The sequence below is a fragment of the Mytilus galloprovincialis genome, chromosome 7, assembly GCF_965363235.1.
Source record: "Mytilus galloprovincialis chromosome 7, xbMytGall1.hap1.1, whole genome shotgun sequence".
Classification (NCBI taxonomy): domain Eukaryota; kingdom Metazoa; phylum Mollusca; class Bivalvia; order Mytilida; family Mytilidae; genus Mytilus; species Mytilus galloprovincialis.
This window is the reverse complement of record NC_134844.1, coordinates 94,283,059-94,303,809: the sequence shown is the minus strand read 5'-3', so window position 1 is coordinate 94,303,809 and position 20,751 is coordinate 94,283,059. Positions and strand designations below refer to the sequence as shown.

Below are 20,751 nucleotides of genomic sequence, written 5' to 3'. Positions count from 1 at the left end.
ATTTTTATAAACTTCAGGCCAAATAAAAAAGTATGTGTGGTTCCAGTTACATCTGAAAAAAAGTTAGGGTAGGTAGGTAGGGATTTTTTTTAATTTATGTTTTTTTTTAAATTGAGTCTATGGGAGCAAAATTCTGACTTTAACAATGCTTAATGAAAAATGACAATAAAATCTTTAGGGTAGGCTATTTTTAAGCCGAAAAAGTAGGGAAGGTAGGGTTACTAGAACCACACATATATTTTTATTTGGCCTAAGTTGATTACAGTTTTGCATTAGATTGTGTGCTATTACCTGGGGGTCTTCTAGTGGTAATCACTGGTTGCTTAGTAACAGTACTACAAGACGGTTCTGTTTTATTTGTAGGTTTTGCAGGAACATATGAGGAATTTTGTTGGTTTGAAGGTCTTATAACTGCGTAAGACATTTTTTGTCTTTCTTGAATACCTGTAAAACAAAACGATATTCATATAAATAGCTAAGGATGAAAAATTTGCTTTATTTTGAATAATTAAAAAAAAAACAGGTGATTTCGGGAGTGTTTTAAATTTACGCTGATTTTTTAAGACATATTTTTGGTTCATTGTTTTCATTTCATAGCAATACACAAACAACATGGCGGCTTACATTCACGTCATACTCACGACATGGTTTACATTCACGTCATGCTCACAACAGGGCGGCTTACATTCACGACATGGCGGCTTACATTCACGTCATGCTCACGACATGGCGACTTACATTCACGTCATGCTCACGACATGGCGGCTTACATTCACGTCATGCTCACAACATGGCAGCTTACATTCACGTCATGCTCACAACATGCCGGAATTCACGTCATGCTCACAACATGGCGACTTACATTCACGTCATGCTCACAACATGGTGGCTTATTTTTGGTCCATTGTTCTCATTTCATAGCAATACACAAACAACATGGCGGCTTACATTCACGTCATGCTCACGACATGGTTTACATTCACGTCATGCTCACAACAGGGCGGCTTACATTCACGTCATGCTCACGACAGGGCGGCTTACATTCACGTCATGCTCACGACAGGGCGGCTTACATTCACGTCATGCTCACCACATGGCGACTTACATTCACGTCATGCTCACGACATGGCGGCTTACATTCATGTCATGCTCACATGGCGGCTAACATTCACGTCATGCTCACGACATGGCGACTTACATCCACGTCATGCTCACGACATGTCGGCTTACATTCACGTCATGCTCACGACATGTCGACTTACATTCACGTCATGCTCACGACCTTGCGGCTAACATTCACATCATGCTCATGACATGGCGGCTTACATTCACGTCATGCTTTCGACATGGCGGCTTACATTCAGGTCATGCTCACGACATGGCGGTTTATATTCACGTCATGCTCACAACATAGCTTACATTCATGTCATACTCACAACATGGCGGAATTCACGTCATGCTCACAACATGGCTCACAACATGGCGACTTACATTCACGTCATGCTCACAACATGGCGGATTACATTCACGTCATGCTCACAACATGCGTTTATGCGGTACTAATTATTTGCGACAAAAAAAACTTTATTAATCTTATCGTATTGTTATAAAGTCAAATTCAAATGAGAGTACTACATGTAATAGATCTTTTATATTTTATGTTTTCAAATATTTCCATCAACAATCAAACTTAAATCATTTGCTACCCTGGAAGTTTTAAATAGAAAAGTATATATACTAACTGTTTAAATTCGTTTTCAAAGCAAGGAAGTATTGTTATTGTTCATGTCTGTAATGTTTTCTCTCTTTCAGACAGTTTTACTCTATAAACACTAGACGACAGAATAGGGTTTTGATACGGGACTTTCATTTGTGTGTCCTTTTAATTTTAAAGGCATGGTCCTTATCAATATTTGGATTTTACACCAATAAAATGATTTGATTTGATATGATTTGTTCCTTATCTTAAACAATTTTTTTTTGTTGTAAAATTCTCAAGATAATATCTTATAATTAAAAGTTTCTGGAATACGACAAATTTGGTTTTTTATAATCAGTATTGTATTTATACTTTATACTTTTGCACCCCATTATTCTCTGTTCTGTATATATTTTGCTCATTTTTCTCTATTCATTAATTTATTTGGCCATTATTCCCCTTCCTGTAAACCCCATTCAGCACCTCACACACATATAATTAACACTTTGCCTGATTTATAAATAAGACTCATATTAAACAAAAATGTACCTTCTTCCATTACTGTTCTGTAAATCACATGATTTTGACAAAATTCAGGTTGATTCGATCGTTGACAGCAATGGTCGAATGGTCATTTCCTTTTGTTATGCATACAATTTTGTTGAATCGACATACGTAATATAATACCGAAATCTTCATGGAAGATACCTGCAATTATAAGATAATAAAAATAGTAGAAGAATATAGTCATTAAATCGTGTAGATTCAAGGTATTGACGGTGTATAGAAGCACTGGTATTAAAGAGATAATCGTAACTGCAATTACGATTATCCCAATATGGCGACGGTAGATATAGGTAAAATCTTTACACTCATTTTTCTTAAATGTAGCATGTTTTTGTCAATAGTTACTCAGCTGCAAGGTTTATCTATACCATTTCATCATATTTGAATCGTAACGGTGCACTGGAATTGTCTAAGCGCTTTGAAAATAGCCGTTGAAAAATTCGGGATGATAATCGTAACTCGGAAAAAAGATAATCGTAATTATGGTATTTAAAAATAAAAAAGATAATCGTAACTGGAAACTGTTTTATTGATATTGACACTAAAAACGTATATCTGATAGCATATTATGAAATTATGGCGATGAATTATTAACGAAACGTCCCAACATCTTATGACATTTCTTTTTATGCATACATAATTAATTGTTCTTATGAAAACAGCTACATACTAGTATATTATAAAATTGGAAGGGTGAACAAGCTTCAAGAAATTTGGAAATGGGAAAACACGAACTTTGTTAATATACAGAAATTTATTGAACTAGGTATGCCACAAAATATGTGAATGAGCGATGGAAATTATGATACATGATAATAATTGTCAGGCGACACGCATGTGTCACCTTACATCAGATTTCTGATTAAGACAGTAAACAACAAATAATTTATCCTAAAGTAAATACTAAATATAGTTAATATTGTTTAAATTATTTTATTGTAGGTGGTTATATGTGCTATTTCTACCCCCGGGAAGCCACTGCTGATTTAATTCTAGAACATACCCTATTAGGTAGCACTACAGTCAGAATTTTCTGACTCCAACCAACAGTCTTTAACGATTAATTTCTCCAAAACTACTCAATGGATTTTTAAAATCTTTAGCTCATTATAAAGGTGAAATATTAATTCTTCTTAATCTGTAGATAAATGAATTTTTGGTATGATTAATCTCAAAGTATAGCTCCTTAATTGCCAAAAAAGTGGTCATCCAACTTGGATGAAAATGACACATTCAGGTCAAATGGTAGTAAAAATTTGTTTTCATCCCTTTAATCAACCATACACTATAAACATAACCGTGTCTCAGATTTTTGATGTATGCCTCCAGTAAGAAGATATATTGATGTAACTGCTGGGTACCAAACCTCATTTCACCTTTCATCTTTGGACAACTATAAATTCATTTAGAAACAAATTATCCAAAAACTGGGACACGGTATTGTAGAAAATACTCCCTTTAATCACATATATCAAAGTCAAACCTAAAGGGGTACCAATGAAGTTTCTGTTTTCATTTTTTGCTAACAATTCTCATGAAAAATTGTTCAGAGAAATGACCTAAAAACTGAATTTCCCCCTTATAACCCCTATAAATGTATCATTAGTACAAAAGTTCCACTGAGAACACCCCAGGAGTGTTCTGACACCATTATTTTATCAATATAACCACACACTTTGTGTCTTTGATGCTCTAATACTGTAAAATTTGAATTATATGTGCACTGACCACTCGGGGGGGGGGGGGGCACTTCCTATGTAATGACTGGTAGGGATGAGCCGCTGGAATAGGTCACTATATTTCATGCTTCATGATATATGAAAAGGGTGAGAAATTCAGATTAAATATATCAATAGGTTGATATTATCACTTGCTGGATTATATCATAAGTATCTGAAACTAATCAAATGTTCGTATTTATTTTTGATGCGGTTAAACCACAGTCGTAAATGCATCAGCTATTTGTCAAACCAATTAAACTCTATTTATTCAATGTGGTATTTCCACTGAGGTTAGTTATAGATGCAATAAATCCAATCATTTTGACATTTCCACCTAATTAACATTGAAAGGTTCACAAGTATACATGAAACATTTAAAGAAATTCCATAGCATAGTGTCAGCGTCCTTCAAGAGGGAACGGCAAATCAGTTTTTAATTAATGTTAAACTCAGTAAAAGTGATACTATCTGAAGTATTACTACATTTATCTGACAAAACATATGTTATTATCTTTTGAAATTGAAATTTCATCATAATTAAAGATATAAAAGGGGCAAATAGCACTGGCAAATAGAGGAGTGAAGAATTTATTGGAAAAGCAAGGTGTGATTATTGCGACTGCGTTGCTTCTAAACAAGAACGTAAAATGAGCGGGACCGCAAAATTTTTGTAAATACTAATGTACAAGAAGATGAAAAATATCCAAATATATCTATAGGTCTGTTTTTTGTTCATTAATATATGACAAGGTATATATTTTTGATAAACAAAATATATGAAAAGGGTGGGGTACTTGATGTCTCAGCTGCTCACCCCTACCAAAAAAAGTTTGAAGTGGCCCCCCCGAGACTGACCAACACTAACTTAGCATTTGGCGGGAGTTTGACGTCACAGATTTGACCAACATCTGTGATGTAGTAATTAAATATAGACAAAGCTCCGCCTCTCTCCAGACAGTCTAAGATAAGAGAATAACAGGAATGACCAGCTGCATATGAACAATTTTTAACATAATTATATTCACTATAAAGAATGATTTCATTTGTAATTTAAAAAGAAATATACTATGAAATTAGAACATTAAAATTATGCAATAAAAGACATGTTCCATAAAAGATCAAGACCATCCCCTTGCTGAAAATAGATTCTTGATTCTTGAGTTTTATGGAATTTAAAAATTTCACATAAACTGAAAATTTGTTTAAGTGCCTGAAACTCCTAACAAAAGAAAGATTCAGAGACATATACTTCTTGTTTGTAGTAAAAACCTTAAAAGTTTAAAGTTTGTCAGAGGCATTCAAGATACTTTCACACTCTTATCCTTAAATATACGGTATATATATAGTTTTGTTCATTTTGGTAAGATTTCTTCCCTTTAGATTTTCTCCTTTTTAATAACTTTCCCTTTTCTCTGTTTACTTCAAAGTTATATAAATTACTTTTGTTGCAATACACATAATACAATGAGATAAGATCACACTATTTATCTTGTGGTCAGTGATTAACAGCTGGACACTGGCATCAACAGATGATTGACATATTAGCCCCTCCTAAATGCCTATATATTTAGATTAATTACCATGTGCCTTTATTTACATAAGTTCATTATCAATTTACTCCCTGTTGTTATATGATAATGATTTTGGGATTTTTACAAACTGTGTAGAATAATACTTACTTTAAAATTATGTGATAAAAAAAATATCTTAAAAATATCACTGTTAGACTGTAGTGCTACCTTATGCCATAACGAAGTAGGAAAGACATTTAGTATTCGTCAAAAACCGTTTGACGAGAAATTAGTGGCTACAGTTTTCATGTCACTTCGATCATTTTTCATGGATGACATCACAACTTAAAAGTTATGATGAACAAGGGATAACTTTGAAAAGTGTTTTACAGTGTCATTTCTTTTATAGCTGACTATGTGGTATGGGCTTTGTTCATTGTTGAAGACCGTACGGTGACCTATATTTGTTAATTTCTGAGTCATGTTGGTCTCTTGTGGAAAGTTGTCTCATTGGCAAACATACCACATCTTCTTATTCATATTAGCTACTTCATGACTGTCACTGAAATTTCAGTATCTCAGATATAAACTATAAACAACACAAATTCAATTTTGAATTATGATGATATGACATCCTTAAAACATTTAATGCTATATAAGACTAGAGAATGTTTGGCCCTAAATGGGATTCTTTGTGTATTATGAAATTAAGTAACGTGGAGTTCATTGACAAACATGGATTTGTGTTCTTTTATAGTTTGGCCAAAAGCCCGAAAATCAAAAAAAAAAAAAAAAAATTGATGTAGCTTTAAATTTTCTTACAAGAAATACTTATTCAAAGAATGACTGCAAAGATGAGAATAAAATAACACATATTCCGAAAAATTAGAAACAAACTTATAAAAAATTCATAAATACTCGGTATATGAAAAGTATGCTGCATACATATGCATGGAAGATATTGTAGAGAAAAATATTGAAGGTACTAAACAAGGAACATTTTTGTATTTGCATACTTGCCATATAATTGGTACTTTTCTATTAAATGAAAACATAAATTAGCCTTTCCTAATTTTCATGCATTTTTCTGAAGCACAAAATATTTGTTTTAAAATCTATAAAAATCTTTGTAATTAAACCAGTTCCGACTGTGATAATCTACATGTTTGGCCCTTTGATGTAATTTATCAATATACATATTTGTGTTTTTTTTTCGTCTGTCAAATGCTTCGTAAGACTATAGGTAAGGCTAATAAAAACAAAAAATAAAAGTAACAATAAACAAAAGTAACAATAAACAAAAGTAACAAAAAACAAAAGTGACAATAAACAATAGTAACAATAAACTGGTAAATATTCTAGATCCTTTACCATCCACACTGTTTAAAGAAACGTCCTAAAATACATGGGAATTTGATCAAAACATTTGAATTTAATTTTTAAAATCATATATCAGTATAAAATAGAAAAAAGTGAATCCAAAGGAAAAATATGGACGGCTGAATTTATTGATAAGAAATAAATCATCAGCGTATAACAGATATGATATATCATTATCATTTAACTTGGGTGGTTCACATGTTGAGTCAAAAATAGATGGTAAATCATTAATATATAAAGAAAATAATGTAGGGCTTAAAATACACCCTTGTTTTACCCCAACTGAGGAATTAAAAAAATCAGTGATACCTTCCGAGATCTTTACCAAGTACAAAACCTCTTTATACATATCTTTCATTATACTAAAAAAAGGACCATCTATGTTGTAACAAGACAATTTGTAAAACAGGGCATCTCTATTAATAGTATCAAATGCCTTCCTGAAATCAATGAAACAGGCATATATCTTTTTTGACATATGAAAATGTGGTATACGTGACTTTCATTTTGAGCAATGAATTGAAAGGATTGCACTTTTGGAATATGGGATATAGCTAATCCATCCTTTTTCTCATCAATTAGAGATATATAGGTAAATTTATCCTAGATATTAACCTGTAAGTTTCTTCATTTATTTTTATATGCGTTAATGTCATCGTTTAACTGGGCATTTACATTTTTAACACACAAAATACCATTGAAATGCTGAAAGACACATTTATTATGTTTCAGTTACTATTATCATATAAAGAAAATTACGATTATCAAAGAAGAAAAATACCATAGAGTTACGATTATCATCCCGAATTTTTCAACGGCTATTTTCACAGCTCTTTGACAATTCCAGTGCACCGTTACGATTCAAATTTGATGTAATGGTATAGATAAACCTTGCAGCTGAGTAACTATTGACAAAAACATGCTACATTTAAGAAAAACGAGTGTAAAGATTTTACCTATATCTACCGTCGCCATATTGGGATAATCGTAATTGCAGTTACTATTATCTCTTTATACCAGTGAGAAGTATGATATTGACATTCAACTCGTTCGCTATGCCCGTGTCTGTTGTGACGTTTTGGATTTCACTGAAGTAATCTGGGGGGTCTAATCTATATAATGTATTACATGTAAATTATTAAGTCATTTAAGGATTTTAGATACCATAAATTACATAAAACCTTTACTGTATTCTTCCATAGTTGTATAAAGATTTGATTTTGAAGTTTACAATTTGTCGTATCTGTAGAAAACTTTAGGAGCTACCATCTGATTTTTATTGGGTGGAAAAAGGGGGCGGCTTGTAATCTTTGTCCTGCGTTTTTCTCTAGCTTTATTCGGTCCAGCCTTATATTTAACTACTTTATCCTGATTTTTTTTTACATAAATTGCCATCCTGCCTTTTTTTTGTCAAGTATCTCATCCAATTTTTAATCAAAACTCCTGTCCTGCCTTTTTTCAAATTCCATCCTAGCCCCCCCCCCCTAACGATCAAATGGTAGCCCCCTTATTTCAAACGGGATTATACATTTTATTTTTTCCTGGGATTTTGTTTATCGAGCCCGGATATTTAGAAACAATCCGGTCAAACTTGTTGATCATTGAAATAAACTTATTCTAAAAGGTTATACCATTTCAACACTGTTACAGTAATTATATTTTTGAGTATTGTTTTTATTGGTATAAATATAGATTTTGTTATCAGGAAATTAAAATCAAACTGACTATTATTATTATATACATATACAAATCTTGGCTCTACAGTCTGTCGATAACTGTATCTTGGAATTTCGCAAGGTCGTGTTTTTCTCTGACTGTAAAGTATGACGTCTTTACACTAAATCCATTTGATGTGTACTGATTGATATTTTAGTCTTAGATACATGATTTTTTTTATTAGTTGTTATTTACCTTGAACAAGATTTCAGTAACTCAAAGTACTCTAAGAACTGTGCTTTGTGTTTGTTTTGTTTTTAGAAATGTATAATAAATAACCTGTCACGACCTGTCTGTGTGTTTTTTGTTAGAAGTATTGAACTGATATTTGATGAGTCAATATGAAACTAAGGAGATGAGGTATAATAGCCAATTAAAAACTTTCCACCAGACACCAAATGACAAAAAACACATAGATTACTACTTATTTTATTGTTTGCTTTTATGTTGTGCTGTTACACCACTGTAAAAGGGTAGGGGAGGATGACGCCTTCAAACTTGTTTATAAACCCACCACATTTTATATACCTGTCCCAAGTTAGGAGCCTGTAGTTCAGAAGTTGTCGTTGGTTCATGTCTGTCATATTTGTTTTTTCGTAAATTGATTCAGTGTTATACATCAGGCCGTAAGTTTTCTCAATTGAACTGTTTTGGTTTTTTCACGAGGGTGACTTCTATAGCCAATTATACGATATGGGTTGAAGGCCGTATGGTTGCCTATAATTGCTTACAAACAGTTTATTTTTAACTGTGGTGGATATTAGTTTCGTTGTCACTCATACTAGAACTCCTTATTTGTATATATTTACTCTTTATAAGGTCGAAGATTCAATTTACTATAGGTCACAATGAGTTCTGCAACAATGAGCAAAATCTGAATCATTTAGGAAGCTACACACATGTATAAAAGGTTCCAACATAACTAATCGTAAAACAATGTTAAACGGAACCATTGTTTGAAAAAAAAGTAAAATATCAAACTCCGAAACAGTGGTGACGTTGCTTCGCTAAACTTTAATGTCAACGTAGCGTAGTAAAGAGGACGTACCCACTGTTTCGGAGTTCGGTAAACTATATGATCGGACGCAAAAAAGGTCTAAATTTATCCATAGTCTTTTGTTTTAGAATGCACACAAGATATTATCAGTGGTAAAATGCTTTCTTCACAGTTGTTGATATAATCCTTGTTCAGTAATAGTCTACTAGAAATGTTCTCTGTACATCTACAATTCTGTATAAGATTAAACAATATATATTCTTGTATCTGCTCTAAATCTCTCCAAGTTTTTGAATGTAGATATGTTTCAAACCATATGAGTATTTAATTTGGTCCGTATGCATGCGTATAATCGTATGGTCCGACTATATGAGTATACTCATACGGTCTAGGACGAACTGGCCCATATATGTATATGGACCATATGGGTTAATTTTAGAATGTTCATATCGTCTGGTCTGGAAAAGATATATTAAACAGAAGTATTGCAATATTGAAGTTTAGTTCGATTAATCAGAAGGAGCGGTATAACATTTAATATCAAGGAGTGTTCTACAACTAAACATGTCTGTTGATCATGCGCATGTAGACTTTAGAGCAGAGGTACAAGCTCATTATTTAGTAAATTAAAAATAAATACCAGTACATCCTATATTAAAATAAACGATATCGTCTTGTACCTGTGCTTTAAATGCACTATGAAATAGACGGAAAAGAAACAGATTGAAAGACAGACGGACGAACGAACGGACAGACACAGTGAATCCTACAAAACACCCCGTGGGTGACGTTGTGCGTGGGGAAAGGGGGGGGGGGCGTAGTAACAATACCATAAAAAAGATGGTTGTGTAATACTTAGATTTATCAAGTTTCTGTAGAAATAATAACTTTATTAGTTGCCTGCAATGGGAATACGCATAGTTCTCAAATTTTCAATTTTACAAAAATTAAAAAAAAGTTTAGTCATACTATCAACAATGATCAAGTGTTTGTAATTTATTTAATAAGGTAAGTTATAACACGGTGGTTGTAATGTACAATCTGCCTTTAAATAAAAAAAATTAAGGTTAAATATGACAAAATAATAGAACTAACATCATGAAATAAAGCGGTAAGGAATAATGCAGGTTTTCTAAACTTTATGTTGATTTCCAGTTTTATTTAATACCTTGTTAAGTGCAAGGATTTTAGTGATTCTATACAAATCCTTGTTAAGTGTAAATCAATTAAAACAGGAAAACCAACGGTCTAATCTATATATATGTATTAATCATTAATGAATATTTGTGTTTTTGGAATGAATCCTGATGCGCAAATCAATTTTTCCATGAAAGTGGTGCAACAGTCGATGAAAAAAAAATAGTCCTCGAAGGTAAAATATCATAAAAAAAGATGTGGTATGATTGCCAGAGAGACAACTCTCCACAAGAAACCAAATGACACAGAAATCAACTATTATAGGTCACAGTACGGACTTGAACAATGAGCAAAGCCAATACTGCATAGTCGGCTATAAAGGGACCCGAAATGACAAATGTGAAACAATTCAAACGAGAAAACTAACCATTGAATTACAGGCTCATGACTTGACACAGGCACATACATGTACATACATAATGTTCAAATATACGAAATTAATAAAGTGTTCGCTTCATTGACTAGCGCTAGGTCGATACTACCTCTGGCGCGGCTGATATCATCAACTCATGCAGTCTTCAGTGCTACTGTATGCCAAAATTGTTGGGTTTATAATAATTTATCGAAGGAAATGAGGAAATGATAAACCACAAAGACGTGGTCCCCCCTTTTTTCCAATGATCTTTAATTTTTTATTGTCTTGAGTTAGTTTGAAACGTCTTTTATCAATCAGGGATCCTAAAGTGAGGTCCACTCTTCTTAATATTTCATTCTTGGACCATTACGTTTAACTCGATGGTTAGCCAACTAGTTAACCTGAATTGTAAAAAAGATGGGGTGTGGTTTCCAACGAAACAACTCTCCACCAAAGACCAAATGACATGACAACTATAGGTCTCCGTATTGATTTAACCATGAGCAAAACCCACACCTCGTTTAGTTTATATGATAAAACTACATTAGCAACTTAACAATTGTTGTTTTATTTCAAGTTTTAGGGTTACTTAATCACTCGTATTCACTTAACATTTAGATAAACAAGAATATGTGAAGCAACAATAAACCAAAGTATAATAAAAATCATCACTTACATGTCAATGTTTTACAGTTGTTCTACAAAAAGGTCATTAAATAGACTGCTATTTGTATTTTCGCAATATTTTTGAATGCATCTTTAATTTACCTGTACAGATATACCTTTAAAATGATATGTCATTAAATAGCATGACTTGTTAGTATTGATTTTTCTTGGCTATTTATAGCGAATTTTATTACGTTGAAGCATATGGATGGTCTATCTCCGATCTTGCATTAACGTTGTATTTTCTCTTATTTTTCAAGTTCATTATCGAATTTTGAAATATGAAAAATAAATAAGGAATGCACGTTAACGAGGTTTTCCAAAGAAATGCATTAACCGGACGGTTTATTTAGTTATTGCACTACCCTACAAATTCCCGTCGTTGACAGCTTCGTGTAGGAAAAGAACAGACGGAGAGGTTCCTAGACCAGTGCATAAACTGCCATCCCAGATGATGAGATGAGATGAGAGCTACCATTTGATTGTTAAGGGGGATAGGTTGAAATTTTCAAAAAAGACAGGAAGAGCTACCTGCATGGCACAAAAAATAAAGGCAAGATGTCAATTTGGGGGAAAAAAGAAACTCAGGATAAACTAATAAAAAATGGGCAGGACAGAGATTTCAATTTAAAAAAAAAACCGCAGGCCATTTTTTTTTATCCAAGCCCTCCCCCCTCCCTAAATCAAATGGTAGCTCCATAAAATCTTCTGTGATGGAAGTTTATGAACTGTCTGGCTCCTCCTTTTTCGAGTAGCAAATAGTGAAAGATTGACACAAAAGACTTTACCAATAACCACACAAATTCTCTATAAAATTTAGTCACAAAGCAATAAATTAAAACATAAATTTAGGGAGGTGAAGTGGGGCCGGTTGGGAGGATTTAAGCTTACCCCAAACTCTAACTCATATTTTAACCCTTTCTAGCTAGCGTCCAGTGTATTTAAAAGTACAAACTTAAAGTAAGAGTCTGGTTTTCTCTTTTATTGTTTCATATTTTTCATGTCTTAAAGTTGACTATTGATGTATACCGTATACGGTATGAATGTTTCTCATTGTTGAAAGCATTGCGGTTGCCTATATTTCTTGCCTCTATTTCATTTGAATTCTGGCGGAGAGTTGTCTCATTGGAAATTATACCACATGTCTTTATCTTTATACGTACACAATAATGAATACTGCTTGAAACCTGAATGTAAAATTACAATTTACCATAAGTATAATAAAGAAGTTGAAATAAAGTGCTTTTTTTTTAAAAAAAAGAGAGAAAAATCCCAAATTTACAAAACTTTCTAACCATTCTGAACTGTTAATAAAATTCAGAAAAAGGTAGACATCTTAAAAGATCCCTAGAGATCAGAGATATTGAAAATTCTGTAATGAGATAGAGGACGAAAAACACTTCTTTCTCAAATGCCCTAAATTTAACTTTTATAGAAAAAAAATATTTTGACTCCATGAAAATGAATACGGAGTGGAAAGATACTGCTAAAGATGACATGCTTAAACTTATATATAAATTATTACTAAACCCAACGTCTCACAGTCAAATTAAAAATAAAGTTTCCTTTATAAGACAGTCATTAGAACTGAGGACGGGAGACTCAAAACAATAATTTGAACTGCTACATTTTGTATTTTAATATTGTACTGTTTATTTTTGTATATATGTTATGTTTGTCACAGATCATGTTTTTGATTTATATGGCAACACCTACGTTTTGCACATTTAAGCAAATAAAATATGTTTAAACTAAACACCTACCTATATTTTTTTGGAGTTAACTTTATTCAGATTGTCATCTTTAGTGAAAGCATTAAAAAAAGTTTAACTGTGAAACTGTCATATTTTTTTTCATGATATAAATAGCACAAGAATGTGTAAAAAATTATGAAAAAGGGAAAATCATCAAAATTGGTACTTTCAAATGGTTGAAGCAAAAAAAGAAGTGCATCACCATATGATTTTTCTTCATCAAATTGTTGACAGTCACTCAAACCCAAAAATCAGCTGGTTAAGATTAAAAGTTTAATTCTAGAAATATTTGGCTCCTCACTGCATGATAGGTGTATATCCTTACAATAAAATAAGTAACCATGATATTTCGCAAAATTTTAGAAAAAAACCAACACATTTGTATGTTGATTAACGCATATAATCCGTGTGCTATGAGGTAGGTCTTGATGTATTATAGTTAACAATGTCCAATCAGGCTAGCTATATAGGCGGCAGTTCATTCCAGTTTGTGATGGATCTCAAGAAGAAACTATGTTTTCGTTTGTCAGTACTGGATCCTCATCTGACAAATCGTGTTTTATTTTTTATGGAAGTGTAGAGACAGTCTTGCTACAAAAATTCTGAAATTTGGATTGCTTTTAGTTGGTTGAATGATTACTCACATATTAATGCTGTGCTATCGCTCAGGGGTAAAATATTTTGCATAAAGGGCCAACCCGTGGTAAAATCACGATATATTCATCAACATGTTCAAGCCCCATGAATTAATTCTTAATTTATTTGTGTGACATAAACACATTTTGTCACATTATCATATGACCGCTTAAGTTTTTTTAATTTTTAAACAGGTGATATCCGAAGTTGGTACGCCACTTAGCTTTTTAGATCTAACTTAACAGGATTAACTTCAGGAGAAAATACCTGAAATTGAACTATTAGACGGTGGCGAGACTTTTGGGGGACGAATTGTCTAGCGTTCATTGGGCTGACATCCTTCACAAATAAATGGCAAAAAAACAAATAAAGACAAATATTATCAAATGAAATACGTCTTTATTAAAAAAAAATGGTTTTATGTTTGTACAGAATGAAACTTATTATTATAACACTTGTAACAGGCCATTTTTAAAAGAAATATTTATATGATTATAAAGGTTTTATAAATCAACACTTTATTGTATCAGAAACTACTTCCGCCGGTAACCCACGCGCAAGGAAAACGTTTTCTATTCATTTCTACGAGTTTCTCCAAATATAAAGAAATGGTGACAGTAGAACAAATGTATAAAGACTTTGGTGTCTTGGCAGAGGCTAAAGACAAAGCCGGAGAGGTATAGCGTTATGAATATGAATCACTTAAAATTATAATTCACATTTCGTTACTAAAACGACACCAAATTTTACAAAGATGCAAACATATCTTCTTCTTTTCCTCTTCTTTAAGGTCAACAAGGCTTCAATACTGAAGAATGTGATCTTGTTCATATCCTTTTCAATAAATAAAGATTTAAGTAGAAATGCCATCTGAAGAAGAAATAAACAATACCAATGCTGATGATACAGAAGCTATAACACGTCTAGTGCCTGTGCTATAACAGCATAATTTAGTCCAAATAATTATGACGTCTGGCAAGGCTATTTTTTTTCTTTCTGGGACGCCTTCCTACGACGTCATAACGCCGAGGCCATTTTTTACGTCTGTATATTTGTGTTTGTAATTATACAAAACTGGTGGAACAATTGCAACAAACCAGACATAAATAAAACCAGAAAAAATGTCCTGCCTTAGCAGTGTTCAACCAAATAAAATGTCTATCACATAATTACTTGAAAGACACATATTTATATGCATTAAGATACATGAAACAGTTGATGTTCATCTTTGTTTGATTTGATTACATTTATATGGAATGCCTTTTTTCAATATATTTATATCATGTTACATGTATATTGAAAAAATACTGGTACACAAACACAATGTGATATTTGCTTGAGGGGTAATATAACAGTCAGGGGACTTACTGAAATAAGTGATTTTTAAATCACTTATTTGAGTAGCAATTTCGAGGTTTTGTCACAAATTGGGATTTTGTAGTTTTTTTCAAAATTTTAAACACATAACATCTTTTAATTAGTAAAATTAAAAAATATGAACTTTTTGCTTCTTTTAAGTAGCAAGGTTTATGCCTTTGATGCTATCATTTACCTGAAAATTCTATTTTAGTTGAAAAAATGCTATAATAATGGCTTTACATAATGAACTGATACTTTCTTAAAAGATTTTTCACAGCAGTGGGAGTATTTTTCCTGTGATGTTCAAGGTTTCATCTTTCAGATTATGTAATAAAATTCTACTGTTCGCGATAAAAATTTCACTGTTCGGGGGTGTTGAAATTGGTTGGGGTTATTAAAAGAATGATACTTAAAGAAGTGATTTTTGGGAAAGAAATTGAGGTCTGATACTTAAACAAGTGATTTTTATGTCATTATCCTAAATTCAGTACAAGGTCATCACCTGAAATGACCTGGTCATCCTAGACAACACAGATGTTGGTTCTGATAAGTTTAGAAACATAATTAGTCCCTGGATCATTAGTATTCTATATTTAAAGCTACACTAATATTAAATCACTTCTACTAGTGATTAATTTGTACTACTTAAATAGGTGATTATTAAAGAAAGACAACTCTAACTTCAAACCTTTATGGAAATAATGTTACTTGAATCAGTGATTTAGAAAATCACTTGTTTAAGTAAGTCCCCTGACTGTATAAATTGAAATTAATAATGCAATTAAAAAAATATTTCACTCAATTATATGATAATTGGATAAAAACTCTGATTTGTGAATTATTATTTGTAGCTCATGTTATCATGGTTATTATGTTATTTATAAAAACATTTTTTTTTTCAGCATGAGCAGGAATACTTGAACTTCATCAATGCTGTTAAGGGAGGACCAGGAGAGAAAAGATTAGCATCACAGTTTATTGCCAGATTTTTCAAACATTTCCCATCACTAGCCAACCAAGCTATCAATGCCTTGTTTGATCTGTGTGAAGATGATGATGTTATGGTATGTAACATCTAACCAGGCTTGCGTTCAATATAGTAGCAGCTACACAGTGCTAAAAATGACTATTGATTGAGTAGCTAGCCTAGCTGCTATCAATATCTATGTAGCAGCTAGGCTAGCTACATGTTCAATAGTCATAAATCTACGTAGCCCTATGTAGTTGCTAGGATATTGAATGCAACCCTGTGCTGGATAGGACACATTAGTACATGTATCTATTGTTTATAGGTCAAACTATGATTTATGTCTGCTTCCTGTTTCCAAACATTTATTATGAAATTGTTATACACTTTTATCCTGTAACTTACACCTGCTTTTTCGATTTTTCTTTTCCTATTCAATGTTTTGACTACAGTAGTTCAACGCTTGATCATATTGAAATCCAATTGTACTTGGTTTTATGTCAAATATTGACTCGAATTGTTATTTTGTCCTGGTGAATCTGTCTGGACATTCCAGTTTCCTCTGACCATAAAAAGTGACTGCCATGAAATGGCCTACAGTGCTGAAAGTAACATTCAACACCAACCAATCAATAACAGGCTATTATTTGAACTTGGAATTATTTTTAATTATGGAATTTGCTTGATTTCTTGTTATTGAATTTTTAATAAATTCCATGTTTATTCTGTACTGCGCACAACACTTTCTATTACAAAGAAAATAGTATATTTTCAATAGAATGTACTGTGCCGTGCACAACACTATCTAACCAAAATACATTGTATGGAAAGTGTTATTAACCGCTCAAAAGATTATAATACCAAATAAACATGGAATTTATAATAAATTTTAAACACAAGAAATTATGCAAATTCCATAATTAAAAATAATTCCAAGTTCAAATAATAGCCTGTTCAATATAGTTTAATCCGATAGCACATGTAGCATGGTGTATGCTTTTGAAATTACGACTAGATTGCATTACTGTAAATTCAGAACGTATTGCAAGGTTTTTATAAATGCAAATAATGTGTCTAGGTAAGTATAGCAATAATAACATGTATACTGAATTTCTGATAACCAAAATATAGACAATAGACATGCTCTATTTATGAAATACATTGTAGCAATAATAAAACTGGAATTTTTGTCCATTCTTGAAAATCGAAATGATAAATGCACCCTAGCCTGTGATTTCTGAATAAACGATATATTTAAAAGTTTACAGTCATGTCAGCATTTGAGAATAATGAGATAGTTTAGAAGAGTAATAAAATGAATGATATACATGATATATAAACATTGACAGATCCGTAAACAAGCCATTAAAGATTTACCAACCCTGTGTAAGAACTCTGCTGGAAATGTACCAAAGATTGCTGAGGCTTTAACACAACTACTAGGATGTGATGATACAACAGAACTTAGTCTCATTCAGTCGTCACTTATCAATCTAATGGCAGTGTGCTGTAAAGGTTGGTATTCTGAAAGTTATTTCCTATATATATATATATATATATATTTAATATATATGAAAATATGAAGATGTGGTATGATCGCCAAGGTGACAACTCTCCACCACAGACAAAAAGACATAGAAGTTATAAAACAATTATAGGTCGCTGTACGGCCTTCATCTATGAGCAAAACTCATACCACATAGTCAGCTACTGAAATTCAAACATGACAAATGTAATTCAATTTAAGTGAGAATAATAACAGCCTGATTTGTTTTGCAAAACAATGAACGAAAACAAATATGATATAAAGCAACAAATAACTACCACTCAATTACTGACTCCTGACTTGGGGCAGGCAAATACAGAAAATGGCAGGGTTAAACATGTTTGCGGTTGCCCAACCCTCCGCTAACCTGGGACAGTGGTGTAACACTTCATTGATTATATATTTACAGGAACTCTACAAGGTATGTTTAAACAGATTTTATCAGAAGATGAACTTGTGAGGGAGAGAGCCATCAAGTTTTTAGGTACCAAAGTCAAAGTTCTTGGAGAAGATACAATAGATAAAGAAGCTGAAGAATTTCTTGTATCGCAGTGTAAACAGGTAACAGAATCAGAATACTTGTTTTATGTTTCCCCCTCAAATACATTGCAAACACAAATTATCTTTCTTTGTTGAATACCTGGATGAAAGTTTAAACATGGAGCTTCTGTTTGTTGAAAACCGTGTCAAAATGAGACGAAATTTATGGATTTTACTCAAATTTGAAATGAGAAAACATTTTTTTTTTAAATTTGGAAGAATTAAAGCCAGAATAGTAAACTTTTTATACATACATTTTTACAAAAAAAAAGCTATTGTAAAAGATGCTTTAGAGTCTCTAGTTATCTGGTTATTGTTCAAATTGACAAATAGCATTCTTAATAGATAACCAACCTCAAGCTAGATTGGGTGTCTTTTACCGAGAATCCCTACTATTGACTGTCATATTGCAAAAATATTTCTTTGGTTGCAAGATATTTTACCAAGTTTTATTCAATATACATTAGAATCATTTAACACTTGAAACTTAGGAATTAAAATTAAAAAAAACAACAAAATAAGTTTTTTCCAGTGTGCTTTCGATTTTTAGAAAAATTATGTTTTAAATCAAGGGCAGATTATTGTATTGAATTTGATATTGCAATTTGCTTCTTTTTTTTCTCAAGAAAACAAGGCCCATGACATAAATAATCTACAAACTGAACATTTTCAAACTTTTTTGAATGGAAACTGGTTTATATAAAATTACTTTTAGAATACAGTTAATTACATAAGATTAAAAAAATTTCATTATTTTTTCCTCAGGTTTTACAAGATGTAACTAAAGAAGAATTTATTTTGATAATGGACGTATTAAGATCACAAAGTTCAATGTCTACAGTACAAGGGAGACAACAACTTGTAGAAATTGTTACTGAACAGGCAGACTTGGATCAGAGTTTTGAGGTAAGTCTAAGAGTAGATTTGAAGACCATGTACCATTGTTTTTTTTACCTATATGTAACAATCTGTCATCAAGGGTAATACTTATACAAGTCACAGTGGTCTAGAAAGGATTTGGAAAGGGCAGGGTGCTGGTCAGAAAAAGGTAAATTTAACGCATAAATGTCATTGAAAAAAGGGCAATTATTTAAGCCTCATAATTTGTTAGCTTATAACTCATATATACAAGTCTTAATCATGTTCATTTATATATTTTTGCTACAATATGTAAGTGATATTTGTAAGATTTTAATTTTCATTTCAAGATTTGAATGACCTCCCAGTAATCTTCTCCAAAAAGTTATGTTTACAAGTATATTCTGTTTTGCAACACAAGTTTGGCAGGTCAAAACATGTCTATCCATTTTTTTCTGATTTGCTGATATATTTATATTATTTGTGTTCAATCTTTTATATCCAGCACTGAACAAAGAAATGTCCTGTGCACACATTTTAAGTAACTGTGAAAGGCATTAAAAAATTGCTCCCTTTCGGTTGGTAAATGAGCAGTGTTTTGAAGAAAACAGACAAATGAGATTTTCAATGTCCATGAAAAGTCAAAACAACAAAAATACCAAACTCCAAGGGAAATTCAAAACTGAAAATCTTTTAACAATTGGCAAAAGATCAAACATTTGTCAAAAGATCAAACACTTCAAAACAACTGTCTTATTGCTGACTTTGTACAGACATTTCTTTCTGAAGAAAATGGTGGATTAAAGCAAAATTATACATTTATAAATAAAAATAAAGACCACTGTAAATAACAATCATTTACAGCATTAAAGTCTAAAGAAATTCTAGAAAAGAAAAACTTTGATTTTTTTTAACTTTAGTAGATTATTAAAATTGGTATATTTGGATAAAATCAATTGAAATTGTAAATATTTCAGATAATACTGGTTGTGTATTTGACCAACATCTGATTGTGAATAACTCCGACATATTTTATATTACAGGCTGAAGACACAGACTGTGTTGATCGATTGATTCATTGTATAACTCTGACATATTTAATATTACAGGCTGAAGATACAGACTGTGTTGATCGATTGATTCATTGTATAACTCTGACATGTTTTATATTACAGGCTGAAGACACAGACTGTGTTGATCGATTGATTCATTGTATAACTCTGACATATTTTATATTACAGGCTGAAGATACAGACTGTGTTGATCGATTGATTCATTGTAT

General features: G+C 32.0%; 2 protein-coding genes across 8 annotated transcripts in view; one reads left to right on the top strand and one right to left on the bottom strand.

Annotated features, from left to right (window-relative positions):
• The window catches only part of LOC143084010 (phospholipid scramblase 1-like), a 30,439-nt gene extending 18,511 nt beyond the window's left edge, over positions 1-11,928 (bottom strand). For all 7 annotated transcript variants that reach the window (XR_012980981.1, XR_012980982.1, XM_076260420.1 and 4 more), the window contains exons 1-3: positions 11,820-11,928; positions 2,249-2,407; positions 292-444 (exon numbers count right to left, since the gene is read on the bottom strand). Coding sequence is in view for 5 of the 7 variants with exons in the window: in XM_076260420.1 (XP_076116535.1) it covers positions 292-444; positions 2,249-2,258 (163 nt within the window). In the remaining 2 variants the exon portion in view is untranslated. The remainder of the gene's footprint in view (positions 1-291; positions 445-2,248; positions 2,408-11,819) is intronic.
• Positions 11,929-14,716: 2,788 nt separating this feature from the next.
• The window catches only part of LOC143084327 (apoptosis inhibitor 5-like), a 40,517-nt gene continuing 34,482 nt past the window's right edge, over positions 14,717-20,751 (top strand). Inside the window, exons 1-5 of the mRNA XM_076260738.1 lie at positions 14,717-14,876; positions 16,461-16,622; positions 17,875-18,040; positions 18,481-18,632; positions 19,377-19,517. Coding sequence (XP_076116853.1) covers positions 14,808-14,876; positions 16,461-16,622; positions 17,875-18,040; positions 18,481-18,632; positions 19,377-19,517 — 690 coding nt within the window. The 5' untranslated portion in view covers positions 14,717-14,807. The remainder of the gene's footprint in view (positions 14,877-16,460; positions 16,623-17,874; positions 18,041-18,480; positions 18,633-19,376; positions 19,518-20,751) is intronic.